This window comes from Hydra vulgaris, chromosome 01 (assembly GCF_038396675.1).
Source record: "Hydra vulgaris chromosome 01, alternate assembly HydraT2T_AEP".
Lineage (NCBI taxonomy): Eukaryota > Metazoa > Cnidaria > Hydrozoa > Anthoathecata > Hydridae > Hydra > Hydra vulgaris.
The window spans coordinates 17,881,832-17,905,000 of NC_088920.1; the positions used below are offsets into that span (position 1 = coordinate 17,881,832).

At 27.7% G+C, this 23,169-nt stretch overlaps 2 protein-coding genes across 2 annotated transcripts in view; one reads left to right on the forward strand and one right to left on the reverse strand.

Annotated features, from left to right (window-relative positions):
• Positions 1 to 1,499: 1,499 nt before the first annotated feature.
• Positions 1,500 to 16,144, reverse strand: LOC101240588 (collagen alpha-1(IV) chain-like). Its single transcript, NM_001309661.1, is given in 23 exon segments — positions 1,500 to 2,256; positions 2,327 to 2,441; positions 2,521 to 2,786; positions 2,891 to 3,039; positions 3,305 to 3,457; positions 3,568 to 4,137; positions 4,217 to 4,408; positions 4,491 to 5,039; positions 5,118 to 5,486; positions 5,597 to 5,833; positions 6,023 to 6,413; positions 8,160 to 8,360; positions 9,000 to 9,824; positions 9,903 to 10,205; positions 10,285 to 10,347; positions 10,630 to 10,728; positions 10,854 to 10,907; positions 11,017 to 11,079; positions 11,186 to 11,230; positions 11,371 to 11,505; positions 11,737 to 11,796; positions 15,810 to 15,882; positions 15,988 to 16,144. Coding segments are annotated over 23 exon segments (5,172 nt in total). The 5' UTR covers positions 15,993 to 16,144; the 3' UTR covers positions 1,500 to 2,001.
• Positions 16,145 to 16,943: 799 nt separating this feature from the next.
• LOC100214647 (uncharacterized) overlaps positions 16,944 to 23,169 on the forward strand; it is a 37,345-nt gene continuing 31,119 nt past the window's right edge. The window contains exon 1 of the mRNA XM_065787508.1: positions 16,944 to 17,475. Within this exon, the coding sequence (XP_065643580.1) occupies positions 17,397 to 17,475 (79 nt within the window). The 5' untranslated portion in view covers positions 16,944 to 17,396. The remainder of the gene's footprint in view (positions 17,476 to 23,169) is intronic.

Sequence of the window (23,169 nt, forward strand, 5' to 3'; positions counted from 1 at the left end):
TAATAAAAAAATATTAGAAATATAATTATTAAATTAAAATAATATAATAATTATTAAACAACAATAATAGTTAATACACATTAGCATAAAATTTTATAATGTTAATATAACATGCACCGCGACACTAGCTTATTGCTAAAGAAGCTGTTAAAATATTATATTCAGAGGTGATTCTACAAATAAAATGAATTGAAAGAGGAGGATGGGGGGATGAACCCTTATAAATTACCGACTGGTCCCTGAAAATAAAAAAAGGTCGTCTAAACTAAAATCCACCTGTATGAGTTGTGTCAAATTCCCGAATATCCGAATATATTCTTTAAAAAACCGACTTTAATTTGAAAATCACTATCTATGGGGAAGGAGGGGTGGGGGAGAGACACCCCCTAACCCCCACCCCTTTCTCGTAAAATCGCCTTTGAATATATTTACAAAAATTAAATATATCTTCGGAGATTATTTGTCCGTTTAGTCAAGGCAAAAGAACTTCATATCTTACGGTTTATAGAGAACATTTTCGCCATCTTAAATCTTAAATGCCAATAGTTTGAAAACTCTGAACTTTGATATTTTATTTAAAAGTTTACATAATAAATTTAAAATAAAAAAAAATGAATATATAATAGAATAATTAATAAAGTAATTTCTATTGCTTTTACTTTTCTTAAATTTTTCTAAAAGTTTTCTAGTTTAAAAAAACTTTTTAAGAGAAATTTAATTCATTTTCAATTACTTAAAGTTGTTATTTAAATTTTGTTTTGAATTAGTTAAGTAATTAATTACTTTTCGTTTCATTATTTAATCAAGCCAATTAATACATTTTAACTTTTTTTTAAAACATTGAATATATATATGTATATATATATATATATATATATATATATATATATATATATATATATATATATATATATATATATATATATATATGAAATGAACGAAAAAAATATTTTTTTATAATCTTATTAAGGGGTGGGATTGGAGGTATGCATCCCCCCTCACCAGAATTAAAAAAAAATTCTTTTAATTTAGAAGTTCTTTTGTTTAGCTTTGTTATCAACATCCTCCCTACCAAAAATTTCTGGATCCGTCACTTGTGATATTAATTATGTCTTGTTTGAGTTTCTTTCTAGTTTCATTCAAATTTTTTACAATATCAAAATCATTTTTTATATAAATTAATTAAAAAAAATAGACTCTTTAGTTTGAAGGTCAGTATAAAGTTAATCAAAAATTGAGTTTAAATTGTTGTACAACCAATCAAAAAAACAGCAATTTTAGTTTGTTGTGCCAGCAATCACAAATAGCCATTTTAGCTTGAAAGACACTACAAAGTAGATCGAAAATGGAGCAAAAGTTGTTTTCTAACCAGTCACAAAATAGTTTTTAAGAGGGCGTGTGATAAATTCTTTTCAAAATAAAACAACTAGAAGAACAAAGAAGGTAGAAACTAAACTATTGAACTGTCAAAACTCATTTCAAAAAAAAAAGTAAAAAAGTAGACCTCTACTTATTTATCTACAAAACTCACGTATTTATATTAAAAAGTAAAAATATGTTTCCTATAAATTCATAAAAAGAACAACTTAAATTATTCTAAAAATTTGTTAACATGTAATTAAAAAGTGCGGTAAAGATCAGACACAAAATAACCAAAAACGTGAGAGACTCGAACAATGGTTTGATTGATTCGAATTACTTGATTTAGGTTTTCTGTGTATTAGATCATAAATTAATGGATTGCTAAATGTGATGAAATTATTAACCAAAAACTGTTTCGTAACAAATTATTTTTTACGTAATCAAATCATGTAAGTCCCTTTAAAAATTGCATTCTAAAAACAGAAGTGCGATATCTAAATATAAATAGTTTTTGAAATAATGAATTTTGATTTTAAAAAATGTCAGTTATATAAATTGTATACAGATCACACAGTGATCCTTGTGTAATATTAAGGCTCTTTTGCAATACTAAGGGTCTTTATTGTTGTTCGCTGAGTCTTGATTAACAGATTTCATGCAAACAGCACAGCGACTGACTCGTGCTTTAAGATTTCTTTCAAGAATTTCAGATTTTGGGACTTGAAACATGTTACTTTCGCCAATTGTAGATAACCAAAAACTAAGAGTAGGGCCGTAGTACCAACATGTTCCGCGACCGTGGCATTCAATATATGGATTAACACGAAAATCTTCCAAACAAGAGCCAGATGAAGATAACAGTTGACCAGATCCTTGAGCACCGGCACTGTTGTACTAAATGAAAAAATATTGTGACTAAACTAAGTTAACAGAAACTCTATAAGATGTAAAGAAAAGGTCTTACCATTAGGAAACTAAATCCAGTCCATAGATTTTCCCATCCATCGGGACATTTTGGATCTTGTTCACTTTGACTGTGAACAGCTAGAACGTGGGATGGTGCCTCGCATACAATACAACTAAATAAAAAATTAAAAAAATAATTATTTATGCAATCCTTTGCAATAACGCTTTTTCAACAGATAAGAGTTAAAATACCGTGAAATGTAATTCTCAAGATCTGCTCCACTCGATGGTGCTTCCTTTGGTTTTTCTGCAGTAGAAAGCCAGAAAGAATAGTCGTTTCTTGATGCAACAACGCACTTATTTTGAATATCGCAAAATAAGAAAGGCATTGTGCTAAATCGTTTAAGACACGAACCAGGTTGACCTAAATCTTGACCAAACGCACGCTCATTACCTTGTGCATATAAGAAACTATAACCTTCCCACATAGTTTGCATTCCCGCCGGACAAGATGGAACCTAAAAATGAAGAGAAAGTGAAAAATGAAAAATGAATCAAACTTAAAATGATTTAAATTATTGGTAAAAAAAAAATTAGAAAGAATTTAATGCCAACAACATACCTTGATGGATTGACTGTGCTTGACAAGATAAAACCCAAAATCACCAGAGCCACTACGACCAGGTGGACCGACTTTACCTGCATCACCAGGCGGTCCTTGGTCTCCCTTTAAACCAATAGGACCTTGTAGGCCTGGAGGACCAGTTTCACCTGGTGGTAATTAACGCATAAAACATAACAATGATATAAAAGTAATAGAAATAACATATTTAAAATAACTAACATAATTAATTATAATAATTTACATATTATGTATGTATATATATATATATATATATATATATATATATATATATATATATAAAATATATATATATATATATATATATATATATATATATATATATATATATATATATATATATATATATATATATAAATATTGCAAAATTATAAAAATGATTATTAAACTTACCTCTAATACCACCTATACCGAAATCTCCTTTAATTCCTTGTGGTCCAATATCACCAGTTTCTCCTTGCGGTCCAATATCACCCTTTTCTCCAATATCACCCTGGGGGCCTTGTGGACCAGGAGGCCCTTGATCACCTTTTTCACCTTTTGGACCTATAATATCAAAAGTTCGAATTAAAAATGTTTTGAAAAAAAATACAATTTATATGTTATGCAAAGTAAAAAGATTTTTAGGCATAAAAATTTGACTTTATTGTTTTGACCTGTTCCTATTGCTGGCTGCCCTTTTTCTCCTTTTGGACCATCTAAACCAGTTTCTCCTTTTTGACCAGAATCTCCTTTTGTTCCCTCAGGTCCAATTGAACCATCTTTACCAAATGGGCCATTTATACCTTTTGGTCCAATATTCCCCTTTTCTCCTTTAATTCCTCTTTCTCCTTGTTCACCTTTAGCTCCTGGATTAATAGTTAGTTGACTAGATGGACCTGGTTCTCCTTTGTAACCAGGCTGTCCAGCTTCACCTTTTTCTCCTCTATCACCTTTTTCACCAATAACTGTAGCTCCGGCATCACAAGGTGGTCCCATTTTTCCTTCAGCTCCTACTTCTCCTTTAGGACCTTTTGCTCCTTCTCTTCCTGGCTCACCTTCTTTTCCTTGGATTCCTTGTGGTCCTGTATCTCCCTTAAAACCTTGTAAACCTTTTTCACCTTTATCTCCAGTTGGACCAGGCTTCCCAATAACTCCTTTTATACCCTTGTCCCCTTTTGATCCATCTAACCCAACTCTTCCTTCCAAGCCTTTTGGTCCTTCTAAACCTTGCTCTCCTTTTTCTCCTAAATTAGAAAAAAAAAAAGTAAAAAATAAGCTTTAACAAATATTACATCCTAAAAACAAAAAACTTAAATTTTATACCTTTAGAACCTGGAACACCTTTTTCACCTTTAGTTCCTTGTGAGCCAGTTTCACCAATATCACCTTTATCACCCTTTGGTCCATCTTCTCCTGGCTCACCTTTTGTTGGTTTTTCCCCTAAAGGACCTACCTCAAGATCAAGTACATAGTCTTTTCCAGCTGGTCCGGGTGGACCTGTGGGGCCGCGAGGTCCTAAATTGAATAAATTTATTTTACATATCATCATCATAACCATGATTATCATCATTACGTTAATAATCAATTTAAAAGTTACCTTCAGGACCAGGATTTCCTTTCAGTGTGCTTCCTCTCTCTCCTTTTTCACCTTGCTCTCCTTTGCTTCCTTTAGGTCCAATACTTCCAACTGAACCAGGTTCACCTTTAATACCTGGAGGTCCAGATTCACCTTTAGGTCCATCATTGCCAGAAGTACCTGTGTTTCCAATTGACCCAACTGGACCAGGTTCTCCAACATCTCCTTTTGGTCCTGGAGGACCTTGATCTCCTTTTCGACCTTGTTCACCTCGTTCTCCTCTTTCTCCTTTAGATCCTTCTAATCCCATATCACCTGTATCTCCTTTAGCACCTTTATCTGTGCCAATACCTCTTTCTCCTTTTTGACCTTGAGGTCCCTCAGCCCCAGGTGGTCCTTGTTTTCCTGGTTCACCTTTAGCACCAGATTCCCCACGATTTCCTTTTGGTCCCATTACATTACTTGTGGCTCCAGGTTTTCCACGAACACCAGTTTCTCCCTTGGCACCTTTTTGTCCACTGTATCCAGGCTCTCCTTTTTCCCCATCTAAACCAGTTGGTCCAGTAACTCCTATTTAAAAAAAAAATGTAAAAAGTTTAACAGCAAAAACTTAAAATTAACTAAAAAAAAAAGTAAAAAATCTGAAACCTTTTTCGCCTTTAGGTCCTTCTGGGCCTGGATTTCCAGGCAAACCATCTTTACCAGGAGTGCCATCAACACCATCTTTTCCAGGTGGTCCAGGTTTTCCTTGCTTTCCAGAAATCCCATCTTTGCCTTTTTCTCCTGGTGAACCTTTCTCTCCAGGATCACCTGGCAAACCAACTACTGAGTTTCCTTTTTCACCCTTTTCACCGTTAGCTCCTTGTTTACCTATTCCATCTCTGCCTTTCAAGCCATCTTGACCAGGTTCTCCTTTTTTACCTATAGCACCGGTTTCACCCTTTGGACCTATCACTGATTGCCCTTGATCTCCTTTATCACCACGAGGACCTTGAGGTCCAAGTTCACCTTTTTCTCCTATAACAACACACATCATCATTAATCATATTTGTAATATGTTTCACTTAGTAAGAGTTACGCTAAAGAATTTTAACAACAAAAATAAAAAATTTATTTTATAATTTTACCATCACGACCGCTTTCACCAGGAGTGCCTGGTTCACCTTTAGCTCCTGGATCTCCATCTTTTCCATCTCTACCAGGTTCACCTTTTGGCACAGATTTTCCAGGAGCGCCATCAAGCCCAGGTTTGCCTGGATCGCCTTTTAAACCAGGCTCACCTTTAATTGGACCAGAAATACCAATCAGCCCTTGCAGACCTTTTTCACCTTTATCCCCTTTTGGTCCATCTTGACCATCCTTACCTGAAAATAATTTAAAATTTTCTTAGTTTACTTTTGTTGGTTCTAAATTTGTGTTTATTATTACTAATAATTTTTTAAAAGTATATTATTAAACTTTTTAAAAAAATTTTAATTATATGATATATATATATATATATATATATATATATATATATATATATATATATATATATACATATGAACAATTACCATTTTCTCCATTTTTCCCTGCTATTCCTGGTGTGCCAGCATCACCCTTCTCTCCTTTTTCTCCACTTCCCGGCGCACCTCTGAGTCCTGGCTCACCTTTAAATCCCTCGTTTCCTATTTGCCCTTCAGCTCCTTGAGGTCCAGGTGGACCTTCTGAACCAACATCTCCTTTGTCACCTTGTTGTCCTTTTAAAGCTGTAGAAAATGGTTCTCCTTTAGGCCCTGGTTTACCCATCGGTCCTTGAGATCCTTTTGGTCCTAGTTCTCCATCACGACCTCGCTCACCTTTAAATCCACGTAAGCCATCCCCTTTATTTCCCTTTTCACCTTTCTCTCCATTATTGCCTGGTATACCTGATTTACCAGGAGCACCACGATCACCTTGAGGACCCTGAAAAAACAATTTTTATGTTGAAAAAAACAAGCAATTATATAACTAGAATTTATGCAATTTAAGCAATTATATAACTAGAAACAATTAGAAATACATAGTTTGATTAATTAGAATAGAAATAATTAGAAATATATAGTTTGAATAAATATTAGTATACTATTTAATAGTATTTAGAGTTAGTAATTTAAAACAATACATTCTTTTTATAAGAGTATGAAATTTTTGGACCAGACTCAGGTACACTTGATTGGTCAAATGTTTGAGCTTGAGCATATTTTCAATAACATATGCTCGTTTCAATACTATATTTTAAAAAACCTTAACTAAAAAAAAAGTGTTGTCAAACAATGAAACACACATATTATTGCATTGAATAATATTGTATTAAATAAACTGTAGGCAGAGAATACAGAGTGTGTGAGTGAGAGAGAGAGAGCAATGTGACACTTTAAAGCATTTCTTTTCGAAGAAGTTTATATTATAGCATTTCTATTAACATTATATATATATATATATATATATATATATATATATATATATATATATATATATATATATATATATATATATATATATATATATGCAAATATATAAAATGGAACATGTTGAGTTAATAACATAAATTAATAAAAGGAAATAATTAGTTACCTAAAGTCTTTTGATAACTAATAATAACTATATATTTTCTTTATGAAAGTAGCTTGAGCTTAGAATTGTTTAATTAAAATAATTATAATAATAATTAAACAATTAGAGCTTTATTTAAAAAGATACAAAAAGGTTATAATTAAATAAATCGAACAATTAAAACAATCATTAAATATAAATTTATAAAATAACTAGAGCTTTATTAAAAAAGATTACTGATAGAGCATATAATAATAAATTAATTAGTTAGAATTACAAATTATTAACGGAAACATGGCATATTAGTAAAAAATCAAAACTGAAATTATTATAAAATATTGTAAAACATTTATAGGAAAAATACAATCTAAAATATCTAAAATAATTACTCACAATTTTAGAGATTCAATTAAGAAAATGATTTTTTTTTTTTAATAAATTTGATGAACTAGATTTCCATGAATGGATAGTAATTTTAGACATCAGGTATGAACATATTAAAAAAAAATCAATTATTGGCAACTCAAAAAGTTGTTATTTAAAAATTAAAATAAGATAATTTTTATACTTTATCAAGAAAAAGCTGTCACATCAATGAAACTTTGAAAAAATTTAATTATACTTTTTCTAATGAAAGCCTTTGCATTTTTTAAACTTTCTGCATATTTTTTATTTTAAACCAGCTTTATTCCTAGTTTCTGGGTGGGTAGAACAAAAACTGCAACTTTATTAACTAAAAATATTTATTTTACCATAAAGAATAGGAAATGCTAATTTATTGCCAAAAACTTTAAAACAAAAACACAAAGAAAATGGTATATGATAATAAATAAACAGAAACTTTTATTTAAACATCTTTTTAAATTTAAAAAAAAAATTTTTTTGGTTTATTTTTGATTAAACATTTCTTTAATTTAGATGGTTTGACCTTGGATAGTTGAGCTTGGCTAGATTTTGATTGAACATGGATACTTTTATTACTTACTTTTAACTAAAATGTTTTCAAAATCAATAAACCGCTTATTAAAATATATCATATTCATCAACACTGCCACACATACACACACATATATATATAATCAAAATTATTGAATTTTTTTAAAATTCTATGCTTACTTGAAGTCCTTGAGGTCCTTGTGGTCCATCAGTGCCCGGATCACCAGGAACCCCCTGCTCACCTTTAAATCCTATTGAACCAGGAGTTCCTGGCATACCATCAGTACCTTTTTCACCACGTTCTCCTTGAACAATCCTATCAGATCCACGCTCCCCTTTATTTCCTTTAGCACCTGTGTCACCTTTTTCACCAATAGGTCCCTATAAACACTCAGATATATATATATATATATATATATATATATATATATATATATATATAAATATATATATATATATATATATTTACATATATATATATATAAATATATACATAGATATATACACATATATATATATATATATATATATTGATCCCCCAGAAACCATAGGGAAACAAGTCCGAAATTTCCAAAAATGAATTTATGTTGGCAATACATTAAAAACACTCATAACTTTCAGTTCCACACAGAACCAACTCTCCTTCGCTTATAACAGTTATAGGCGAAGGAGAGTTGGTTCTGTGTGGAACTGAAAGTTATGAGTGTTTTTAATGTATTGCCAACATAAATTCATTTTTGGAAATTTCGGACTTGTTTCCCTATGGTTCTATGGGACATATATATATACACACACACACCCACACACACACACACACACACACACACACACACACACACACACACACACACACACACGCACACACACACACACACACAAACACACACACATTTGCAAGACAAAAATAAAAAAATAGGTTGAAATATATATAAGTATACTTGCACTTTCTTCCTCGTAAAAATTATAAGAAAGTTTTAATAGAAAGAGTTTTAAGTAAAAAACTTAAACAATGAATCTTACTTGTGGTCCGGGTTGTCCACTTTCACCTGGATCACCAACACTTCCTTCAAGACCAGGTTTACCTTCATCTCCTTTATCTCCCTTTTCTCCATTAGCACCTGGAAGACCATCTTGTCCTGCTACACCCTTATCTCCTTGTGGGCCACTTGGGCATGATTTGCAAGCATCTCCTTTATCTCCTCTTATACCTGGACTTCCTTGTGGTCCTGCAACACCTTGAATACCTTGAGGACCTTGATCACCTGGAGAGCCAGGTAATACTGTTTCACCTTGATCATTTATAACTTGACCAGGATTTCCAGGTGGACCTGGAAAACCAGGGATTCCAGGTTCTCCAGGAGGTCCAATTTGCCCAGGATTACCATCCATACCAGGACTACCTTGTACACTTTGACCTGGTCTTCCAGACTCTCCTTTTGATCCTGTTTCTCCTCGCTGACCAGCAGGTCCAATTGGTCCTTTCATTCCTTCTGCTCCAGTTTTTCCAGGTTCACCACTTGGACCAGTCATACCTATCTCACCTTTTAAACCTTTAAGACCTGGAGGTCCAGTATCTCCAAATTCACCATTAGGTCCAGGAGGCCCTTCTGGACCAGGTTCTCCTTTTTTTCCTTCTGGTCCACGCTGTCCCTTTTCACCTATTTGTCCAGGTGGTCCAGTTATGCTTTCTCCTTGTTTACCTCTATCACCAACAGGACCTTCAGAACCTTTGGTTCCATGATCACCTTTCTGACCTGGTAAACCAAGTGAGCCATCAGACCCCGGCTCCCCTTTTGTACCAGCTGCACCAGTTGCACCAATATCACCTTTTTCACCTTGAATTCCCTTGAATATATGAAAACATAATTTAAATACAAGAAATTTTTATTATTATTTAATTACTTTATAGTTTTTAAAACTTACAGAAGGCCCAGCGCTACCAATCTCTCCCTTATCACCTTTTTCTCCTTTTTGACCATCCTGACCTGCTTCTCCAGCTTGACCAGGTTGTCCTGCATCTCCTTTTTGTCCTTGCTCTCCTTTTTTACCTTGCTCACCTTTTGGGCCTTGAATATTTGTTATAAGTTCTCCAGTAACTGAACTTCCATTACAGTCTCTACCTGGTGGTCCTGGTAAGCCAATATCACCTTTGTCACCACGTTCCCCAACTATGGTAATATTAGAATCTCCTCTAGCCCCCTTCTCACCACGCAAACCTTGTGGACCCTATTAAAAATAATATAGTGGAATAAACAAACTAAACTAGCCAACAAAATAAACTGAATTGTAAAGAAACAAAACATACCATTCTCCCTGCTTTTCCAGGGTCTCCTTTATCTCCTTTTGTTCCAGGGTCACCAGCTGGTCCCTATATAGTAATATTTATTTAAAATTAGGTATTATTTAAACTGCAAATAAATTTAATGCAAAACAATAAAAATTTACTAAGAGTATAACAATAATAATAATAATAATAAAAATAATAATAATATTAATAATAATAATCACAATAACAATAACAATAATAACAATAATAATAATAATAACAACAATAATAATAATAACAACAATAATAATAATAACAACAATAACAACAGTAATAATTCTTATATCGAAATAAAAATAACAACTAAATTATTTGAAAACTAACATCTTGACTTTTTGGTCCTGGTTCTCCTTTTTGACCTTTTAACTTTGTTGCAGTAGAATCGCCTGGTTCTCCTGGAGGACCAATTGGTCCTGGTAATCCCTTTTTAATGCAAACAATATTTAAGTCAAAAGTTATTACTTGAAAATACTTGAGCAAATAGTCTACTTTAATAATAAGAAATATTACTATCAATTTACTTTATTAATTAAGAACAATTAACTTACAGATGGTCCTTGAATTCCATCTTTACCACGAGGACCAGGAGAACCAATATCTCCCTATTAAAAGATTTAAAAAGTATTTTAAATTAAAAAGAAAAACTACAAAACTTTCTTTTAATAATAATTTTTGAATTTTTAAAATACATACAAATACTAATCAAATCACCTTGGTTCCATTGCACCCTGGTAGACCTGGCTCTCCTTGTCTTCCTTCGTCTCCAGGTCGACCCTAAGAAAAAAAAGTTTACAAAAATCTTATATCATTTAATAACAAATCAAACTCAAAAAAAAAAAAACTCAAAAAAAATATAAAAAAAGAAATTTTCAAAACTTACATGAGAACCAGGGATTCCAGGTGTTCCAGGTGGTCCTACTTTACCCTAAAATATTTGATTAGCACAAATTAAATTTTTATTAATTGGGCAGACAACAATTATATTTTACTGACTTTAACTGCACAGAATAATTTAAAACTTGTTTTTGTTCAAAAACTTGTAATATCTTTTTAAAAAATACTTACTCTAGCACCAACTTCTCCTTGTAAACCAAGTGCACCAGCATCTCCTTTGTCTCCTGGCCTTCCAGCAGGACCTTCTCCTCCAGGAAATCCAGGCTCACCAATAGGTCCTTTAAATCCAGGAAGACCAACAGAACCCTGATATATTTTTTAGAAAAAATATATATAAATTTAGAAAATATATATATAAATACTTATACAAAGTTCAGGCTTATTATTAAATTAGCATTTAGTACATAAAAAATATTTCAGTATTGGTACATTTGGTACATAAAAAATATTTTGGTATTGGTACATTTAACATAAAAAATATTTTGATATTGGTACATATAAACATAAAAAGACAGTATAACAACAAATTATAGATACCCTGTCTCCTTTTTGACCAACACAAACATTACTGCATTGATTACAACCACCGCCACCACACTATATAAATAAAGTTAAATAAAAAGATTGATTTTGATAAAACAATATTTTATAAGTTTCAAGATTATACTTGTTCAACTGAATATTTCTACCTAAATATTAAAATCTTATTACTGTGGAAATAAAAACCTGATCTCTTTTTTAATTGTGCCATGTTCTAAGGAACAGCTAAATAACAATTTTAAACAATATCTTTATCTATTTATTTTATCAGCATTCTTTAATTTAACCTTGCATTTTATCAAATTATAAAACCTTTAAAAAAATATTGATATTTTTTTCTTTTAGTTAAGCAAACAATGATACAAATAATAATGATAATAAAGATAACAATGATAATAAAGGTAACAATGACAACAATAATAATAGAAATAATATAATAATTTTTTACTATAATTATTATATTTATTATCATAATTAAAAGGAAATAGTATTATTATTATTATTTTATAATAATAATTATTATTATTATTCACATATTGCACAATATGTAAATAATACACAACGATAATACATATTGTTTCATCTTGTTATATTACCTTATTATGTAAATAATACATATTGTACATATTTTTTATTTTAATTTTATTTCAAAGTAATTTATATTTAGTTGTTTGATATTATATACTTAAATAATTGTAGCTTTTAATAATATGGTGGTTTATTTTTGTTTTATTTGTTTATTTTATTAAGGTGTCACTCCATTGACTAGTTTTTAACTATATGAGTGATACTTAACCTAATTCGAATTAAATTACAATTAAATTTGTAATTTTTTAATTTCATGGCTTAAAAATAAATGAATAATATTATTATTATTAATAATATTTATGATTTTTATTTTTGTTATTATTATAAATGTAAAAAATGCTTTTAAATTTTAATTATATTTAGTATGTAAACAAATTTAAGATTTATAGTACACCTTGGCTATGAAAAATAATCTCATTCAAACCTAGATAAAGATGCTCAGAGGCTATTCGAGAGTAAATTTTTTTCATAATTCACACGTGGTTGTTTTTGATATACGTGATATTAAAATGAAGACAGCGCCTTCTTTCTATATAATACCATTCTCTTTAATACAAAAGTAGATAGTTTCTTTTTTTTAATATTCAAAATTATTAAATTAAATGTATTTAAAAAAAAGACAATTCTTTCTTAAAAACCTTTAATAAAAGAAGGCATTGTCTACTATTTAATACAACCATATTTAAATAAAAACTAATAATCACAATGTTTTTTTAAAATTAAATGAAATATTTTTGTTAATTGTTATATATTTATTAATTATTATATATTATTAAATATTATATAACTTTTTAAAAAAATTATTTTTTAGATAGAATTGTACATAAGTGGCTTGCATTAAATAAATTCAACTTTTAGCATTTTGCGCGCTCATCCCTATTAAATTAAAATGTTTATAAATAACATAGAATGTGGTTATTTGAAATTTTGTTTGATTTTTTTTGTTATAGATGTTTATTGTCATTATTTAATCAGGCCCGTAGCAACCAGGGGGTCATCAGGGGCTTTAACCCCCCCTCCTTCCATAATTTTTCGAATAAATAATTTTAATAAAAAATATCAGGAAAAGTAAATGAAAAAAAAAAAAAGGTCCCTTAAAACTATTTCGGGGCCCCTTAATCCAGCACTGCCCTCCCAATATAATTTTTGTTTCTACGGCTCTGTTAATTTATGAACGAATTATTTTATTTATAATTATTTCCTTTAACAATAAACACTTTATCTAGGTATTTATTTTATTTAAATATTTATCTAATATTAATTATAGAATTCAGGGTATTAAATATATCGTTAAGTAAATAATAGATAGAGGGAGAGAGGAGATGCTTAAAAGTATGACATAAATTGACAATAGAAGGAACCAAAACGAATCAGTTTTTAAAACTTTTTTTTTTTTAAGGTTTGATATTTTACTTCAAAAAATAGCTAAAAAATATAAAAATAATACCATAAAAAAAATCAATGGTATATACGCTGTTTTTATTTTATTTTAGTGCGGTAACAAAACCTGACATCATTTTTAGGAATGAAGAAAGGGGAGGGGGCGGAGAAATTCGGCTAAAATCTGACAGGGACAAACGGTGAAAAGATTTGAAAAACTGATTTTTTTAAAAGGCTGCGAAAAAGCGTCGAACAGCTTTGACCAAGCTGATGATATTTGAATTCGATAGCCCAAAAATTGAAACCAATAACTGAATTTATGATACCGTACTTCTTTTAAAATAAACCTTTTTCTAAATTGACTGTCGTAGTTTAGTTTTCAAGAAAAAAACAAAAAGTTAAAATACAAATAGTCAGCGCGTCAGACTGGACAAGCGTGGCATCTGATATTTTCCTTTAAGCCGGTCAAATTAGAGGCTGCGAAATTGGGTATACCTGAATATCATTATGTGTGTGTGTGTGTGTGTTTGTGTGTGTGTGTATGTGTGTGTGTGTGTGTGTGTGTGTGTGTGTGTGTGTGTGTGTGTGTGTGTGTGTGTGTGTGTGTGTGTGTGAAAAGAAAAACACTTAACAAGGTAGTTCACGGCTTCATCTTTCTTATCAATGTTGCAAATGTGATCACAGCTGGCATCGAACCGCGGAAATTTTAATTCTATTCGATAATTCTTTTTTTATTCTCACACAAAAAATAAAAAGTGCAATGCTTTGGTTTGCTTTATGCATTTTTTTTATTGGTGACATCATTTTAAAATAAGTTTTGTTAAAATATTTAAAGATATATCATGTGCTTAATTATTAAATTAAAACATTTTATATAATCATTTCTAACAAAAATTATTTGCTGATATTTACGTTTATATTCTAGAAAAAATGGAAAACAGAAAATTTAAAATAGGTGCAAAAAAGAATAGGAAAAGCTGCAAATAGTGATAAAAAAAGCTACTAAAAATACTAACAATTCTCAAACATGATGTTATCTCAAACATCGTGTTTGAGATGGTTAACTTCCATACACGAAGTTAACTGTCTTAAAGATGCAAGTTAACTCTCGCAAAAATGCTCCATCCGCCCCTGACTTAAGATGTTGTTTCGCATGTAGTCGAGATGTGAATCAAGTGGCGCTACTGCCCATTATATATATATATATATATATATATATATATATATATATATATATATATATATATATATATATATATATATATATATATGGGTTATAAAGAATTAATCAGTTGTGACTTGGCAGAAGCAATACATTTATATAAAAAAAATTTTAATGTTTGTTCCTAAATAATATTACTTGCTTTGAAGTGATTTTTAAACAATCATAAAGCCGTTTTATTGCGACATAGTATTAAGGGAGATTAATCCATTATTTAAGATAAATATTCATATAATCAGCTTTGAAGTCGTTTTACTAATCTTTTAATTTTACATTTCATCAAACAATTAACAGATATTCGGTTTCTAAAATAGACTATTCTTTTTATTATCCTATATGTAATACTAGTGATCAAAAATAAACAATGAAAATGTTTACTAATATATGCTAAAACAAGTAATAATTTTTAAAAATATTAAAATATAGCTAAATATTAGCTAAATATTTTATAATATATTCAAGCTAAATATTTTAGTATATTAATATTTTATTAGCAAGGTAAAAAATATATATTATTTTTCCTAAGTTCTAACAATTCTTCCTAAGTTTTAATAATTCAAACAGTCAATCGCTACTTCAACAATTTAGGGAAATTAAATATTTGAATGGGTATAATTAACAGAAAATATACCTAAATAAACACAATAACTACAGTCAAAATAACCGTTAAAATCATTTAAAACATTATTTTTTCAAAGTTAAACTTATGCCCCGGGCATCATGCTTAAAGAAGTTCTAAATAAAAGATATACCAAAATAATGTAAAGAACTAGATAAAAATAAATGAAAAATTTTAAGAAAAGAAAAAATTTTTTATTCTTTATTTAAAATTATAAAAACATTTGGAAATTAAAGTTACAATTTAAAATAAATTTCATACCAACTGAGTAAAAACTACACACGAATGTAACGTGAAAATTAACACAATCCAAATGGTCCATTTGGTCGCGTGACTATAAAAAAAGTTGTAAATCGATTCAAAATCGATAAACCGATTTAAAATAGCAATTTATAAAACTTACAAAAAACTTGTTTTAACAAAAAAAAGTGTAACTTACTTCATTTTTTACAATATTGTCTCCTTTATCCTCGATTAAACGGCCATATATCGAAAAAAAGTCTTACAAATTGTGGAAAAAACTACGTTTAATAGAATATTAAGGTGTGCACTGTCTATTATACGCTATTGGTTGAAGAATAGTAGATAGTGAGTTCAATGTCGCTATTAAACTATATCCAGGGTTTTCTTATTATTTTGTCACTCTTTCCGGCTGTCAATCAATATTAGTAAAGAGTAAAGAATGCGCATACTGAGAAAATTACGACGCTAAATTCGCTCACCAACGATACGTTGTTTACTTTTAAAGCTGACTTAATAACAGTTTGTAACGGTTGACAAACGATTTTTTTTTCAAAAAAATGCTTCTATTAGTCAATATTATTATATCTTGTTTTAACAGTTTAGAGAAGTTTTATTTTCATAACAAAAATTGAGTTAATTAAATTCCTATCGTTTGTTTAAACCACGATGCAATGACGCAACAGCGCATGTTTCTGCATCAAACTTCAAGTTTTATAAAAAATTATATATATATATATATATATATATAAATATATATATATATATATATATATATATATATATATATATATATATATATATATATATATATATATATATATATATATATATATATATACACTTAGGCCTATAGGCTTTAAGAAATAAACTTTAAGGAAATTTTTATTGATTTTGAAAATTACTTTTGCTACGTGTTGTTGGTTGTATGTATTTAGCAGTGTTTATTTAGTCACATATATTTTGAAATTTTTTTCAAATCTTAGCCAATTTTATGTTTACACGGCATTGTTTTAATAACCACATGATTCAAAATATAGAAAAAAAAAACAAATGTACTAAGTAAAAGCATTCGAAACATTTTGTCGTTTTAAATGTTATTGTTAATGTCTGAAAAATTTAGGTCTTACAAAATAATTGTCTAAAAAATTTTTTAGTCTGTAAATTAAGTACTTTGGAGTAGCTAAGTTTTCAAACTCCTTCATCTTATAGCATAGAGCTCATACAGGACACGGATAGCCTGAATGACTCAGAAAATGCGTCAGTTTAAATATTTGTACAAACAAATCGTTCAATGACTGCATAATTTAAATGATATATGAGCAACAACTTATAAAAACGGAAACCGACAGATGATAGAATGTAAATTGTTTGCTCTTAAACGTGCATCACTGAGTTTTGTTTTTCTTAGTCAGTAATAAACAATAAAGGCTTGTTTATCTTTGTGATTTTTCTTGGGGTAATTGTTTCTAGGTTTAATTAAATCAAATATTTCTAATGTAAGGAACTATTTTAAAAATATCTAAAGAGATGTGTTAAAACTAACTGCAAGAATATTGGATACATATTAAAATACAGAAAAGATAAAATCTATTCAGTTTTCAAAAGATGCAAAGGACTTGCATACTGCTTTTTTTAGTTGTTTTTACAATAAATTGCGTAGTACGGACTGAAGCACAGACAGAAGGTATTTCATTATTATTTCTGCTTAAGTAGCCGTATATTCTGACAATACTTATTTCTAAATGACTTCATTAATTTTAGAGATGTTGAACAACATTTTTATTTTAAAACATATCTCAATGTTTTTAAATTTATTATTTTATTAAAATTTTTTAATACATCATTGTATAATTTAGGAAAAAAAAATTATTGTTAAATATTAAAAATTCTATAAATATGTATATATGTATATATATATAAATATATATATATATATATATATATATATATATATATATATATATATATATATATATATATATATATATATATATATATATATATATATATATATATATATATATATAATATGGCTGATGATTGCTGAATAATATGGCTGATGATTGCCGAATGGCATGAAACTTCAAGTTCCATTATAAAGTTGTATTTTCTCATTTAAAATATTTTAATATTATTATATATATATATATATATATATATATATATATATATATATATATATATATATATATATATATATATATATATATATATATATATATATATATGTATATATATATATGCATGTGTGTAATAATTATTTATTATAAATAATAAACAAGTGTCATGTAAATTAAATTAAGTAAATAAATTAGTTATAGTTAAGTAAAAAAATTAACGACCAGAACTTTAGTGTTTAGAATTTAAATGTTAAAATTTGAGTTGTTATGTGATGGGATTAACGAAATTGATGACTTGAAAATAAAAAATAGTTCTACATCGGTAACTACAAAGCTCCAAAAAGACTAATTCAATTTAAGCTGGAGGTTGATAATCTCTAACGCTCTCTTTAACTGAGTTTTCGTAATAATGGAATTTACTTTGTTGACTTTTGTGTTAATGTTATTAACCACGTATAAATTTTTTAGTTAGAATAATAATTTCCGAAATGAATGAAAAACTAATTCACAATCTTAGCCAAGCAAATACAGACAAAATAAGTGTTTACTTCCCTTAGAGCATGGACATAGTCTATATTGAAAAGTTTAGGACAGGCTTTAGATTTTTTACAACCTTGTGTATTAGTCATTGTTAAACTTATTATATTTATATGATTTTAAATTAAAAAAAAAAACATAAAAAATTGGGAAAATAAACAAAGTTAAAAAAAAAAGTTATACAATACAAATACAAAATACTTTAAAAAATATAGATACAAAAAACATGTATACAAAAAATATAAAATAATGTAAAATATATAATATATAAAATATAAAATAACTTTTATAATAAGATATAAAATAGTAAATAAAATATATAAAATAAAATCAATAAATATAAAATTGTTAAATAAAAAATTACAAAAAAACATTAATACAAAAAATAAAAAAAATATGTTAATTTTATCTTTGCATTTTGTGGTTAAGTAATACTGACATTAAGACAATAGTGATAATAAAAATTATTATTGTTATACTAATGTATATTGTAAAATTATATATATATATATATATATATATATATATATATATATATATATATATATATATATATATAATATGACTATGATTTATTGATATCATAATGTTTTTATGACACTTTTTAATAAAAATTAAATTAATGGTTAAAGAAAGTTGCTTTAGTTTTATTTTAGAAGACACCAAGTGCCAATTTTATTTTAGCTTGTTTCAAAGTTATTTTGTATGTATATTACCTTAACACTGTAGTTTATATTATATAGTTTTATATATAACATCAGCAATTAAACAGAATTCATCATTTTGCTCTTAAAAATGGCACAATAAGCTAATGGCCATTAGTTTTATGATGCATTTTTTCTATGTGGTAAAATTTTGCAGTTAATTAAATAAACATTTAAATGACCTTGCAAAAAGAAAACAAAAATTCTTTTTTTAAGTGGCGACATTAAACGGGTGGGGTTACGGCGCCGAAAAAATCTTCTTTTGAGAAACGGAATAATTTGTTAAGAGACCTTTGCGAAAAAAAAATTTCCAGACTTTAGGGCACCAAAATAGTTTTTACAACCTACACTAAACAGACAACCATTTTCTTTATGTATGATTTTAAACATCTTGCATCTTTGTAAGTGTAGTTAAGGTACTTTTAAAATATTATAGTGTCTGTATGATATTTTGTTGACTACAACATATTTTCGTTAAATGATCAGGTCTGTGAATTATGAAAAGAAAGAAAAAATTAAAATGATTGCGGTATCACAAAAAATAAATGTTTGCAGCGAAAAAACCCAGACCGAATATTCTTTTTGTTTTAAAAAATCTACTTAAAATCACAATCGCTTGTCCAAATTTGAATAAGATTTTAAATAAATACGTTTTCAGGTGAAACGAACATCATAGTTCAAAAATATGATCTATTCTGATCGTTTATTGGCAATTTTTCTTAATTATAAGCTCTCTCTTGATCGGAACTCTAGTATTTTTTGTGAAAACTGTTAGAAATATTGTATTTTGACAACTCTTTTTACTTAATATAGTTGGAACCAATTAGAACTAGGATCTATAGTGGGTTAAGGCACTTTTTCAAAAATTTTTAACTAAGTTCATGTTAACGCCGATGAGCGAAAGTGATCTAAAGACTCCAAAACAGTGTTATTTACATTCACTATTAGAGGTGGTATAATAGTTTTAAAATTATATAAAAAAATAAAAATTTCTTTAAATATTAAAAAAACCTTAAACAAAAAAAAAAATTATAACATCTAAAGCTCTTGTTCGGACATAATACGCTGATAAAGTCATGCTAATTTCAAATATAAGAATTCGAATAATTTGTGAATCGCCTTAACTACACCGAGTTGTAATAGACGCAATATATAAAATAATAGATTTATAATATATAATATAAAAGATATATAGTATAATATATATGTAACATATAATTTAATAGTTGTATAATATGTAATCTAATAGATGTATAATACCAATTATACAATCTATATTATAATAGATACACAATACAATAGATTTATAATATATACTATAATATATAGTATTTAAGCTACCGTGGTGTAGCGGTTAATGTTATGGTTTTGGAACTGAAGGTCCCTGGTTCGAGGCCATATATACATCATTGGTAAAGAATAAGGCGTGAACTTCCTGATTAAACGGTATTCCGCAAGTTATATGACAAGACTTTTAGGACTTCTTGGAGCATTCAAATAACTAATGAAAAAATAAGATTAAAAAGTATAGTAGATTTATGCTATAAAATATAACAGCAAAGTTATATAAATGGTACAATCAATTCAATTTACTTATACAGGGACGACGACACGGGTTTTGAAGTGATGGAGCATAGTTTTCACTTTTTAAAAAAGTCCTCTTTATCAAGAATTTTCTTTATAAAAAAAAAGAAAAAGGTTCTTTAAAAAAAAGTGCACTTGCACTTGCTCTCTGTTGTATACAAAGTTAATAAAAATCCTAACATCAATTAATATAAATATACTCAAAAATTAAAATGACAAAAATAAATGAAAAAGATGATTTTTATAGAACATTTTTTTTATAAATAAAAAAATTTCTTTCATAAACCATAAAACCGTAAAAAAAGCAATTTCGCAACAAACAAACAATTTTTTTTTAACAAGAAAATATGTCAACGTAATTAAAAATAATAAATTGTAATGTTAATTATATATTTTATTTCTCCTAAATATTAATATTTTAAGAACTTTTTACATATTAAACAACTTATAAATACTTGAAGGCTAAGTAAAAGAAAATTGAAAAAAAAATTGAAAAAAAAATTAAAGTAAACAATATTAACTCCAAATATCTTTTCAATAGGCTTAAATAAATCTTACTCTTATGAGTCTTTTTACTATAAGCACCTATAGGTGCGTATTAAGCGTGTATTAAACGGGGGAGAACGAGGAAAACGTTTAATAATTTTCAGAAATTTTTCCCACCATCCATTCGCTTATTAAACCTCCCCTCCGCCCGTTTAATATTTTTTACTTGTTATCAACAAAGAAAACAAAACATCACAGATCTAAAAAAAAAAAAAATAAATGATAAGTATAAAAACTTAAGTGTAATCAAGCTTAAAAAACGGTTGACCTTTGAAAATCTCGTAATTAGATATTTTATGATTAGTAATTTAATATTTTAAATTTCATGTTGTCCAAAAGTAGGTTTTCGTTTATTTCTGACCGTAGTATAAAACTTACATAAGCATTTATATTATATTTAAGTATAAAACTTACATAAGCATTTATATTATAATTAAGTATAAAACTTACATAAGCATCTATATTATATTTAAGTATAAAACTTACATAAGCATTTATATTATATTTAAGTTTAAAACTTACATAAGCATTTATATTATATTTAAGTATAAAACTTACAAAAGCATTTATATTATATTTAAGTATAAAACTTACATAAGCATTTATATTATATTTAAGTATAAAACTTACATAAGCATTTATATTATATTTAAGTATAAAACTTACATAAGCATTTATATTATATTTAAGTATAAAACTTACATAAGCATTTATATTATATTTAAGTATAAAACTTACATAAGCATTTATATTATATTTAAGTATAAAACTTACATAAGCATTTATATTATATTTAAGTATAAAACTTACATAAGCATTTATATTATATTTAAGTATAAAACTTACATAAGCATTTATATTATATTTAAGTATAAAACTTACATAAGCATTTATATTATATTTAAGTATAAAACTTACATAAGCATTTATATTATATTTAAGTATAAAACTTACATAAGCATTTATATTATATTTAAGTATAAAACTTACATAAGCATTTATATTATATTTAAGTATAAAACTTACATAAGCATTTATATTTAAGTAATAATGAAAAGCTATTAAAAAACTAGACTAGAGTTAAGTTGTTTTATTCGTATTTTGTGCAAAATTCCCACTCAACCTTTTATTATAACCCCTTCGCTTAACAGATCTTGAGTAAAATTCCCGCACCCCTTTTATTCACACCCACCACCCTTCTTTATTAAGAACGCAAGAGTACAATTACAAAGCTTTAAAGAACAACTTTTTTTTCAAAAGACATTTATGCAAACCAATAGAAAGATTAATTTTTAAAGAAGAGTAAATTGAAAAATATTACTGCAGATAAAAGCTGCAACGATGTTTTATTATACGCCTTGGATAGTCGAAATTTTTTAATAACACGTTTATTGGTTGCTAAAGTCACGTGTAAAAACAAATATTTATTTTTAATATGAAAACTTTCGGTACTCTATCCACGTCTTTTTTAATATATATTTACAAAATATATAAAAATGAAATGACTAAGAATGCTAAAACAAAATGAGTAAAACGTGTGCCTTAAATTTTATTTATCGCAAACGTCTTTGTACTTTCTTGCATTTGAAAGTGTATAAAAGCTATTTTACTTATTTTATTTGATTTAATAATATCCATTAAGCTAATAACTTAAAAAAAATGCTTTCCCCACGTTACAGGGTCAAAGCTTTAATGAATTTGTGGCAAAGTTAATGTCCTTTTTAATAACCTTATTTGGTTTGCGGCAACCGATGCGCTCTTGCAGGGTTCTATCGCTTTTTCCATCACAACTGGACTTGATCAAATTGAAATACTTAATTTAATAAATTACTATCTAATGTTCTTATGTGCTTTAATAAGTTCTTTATATGTATCTATATTTTCATT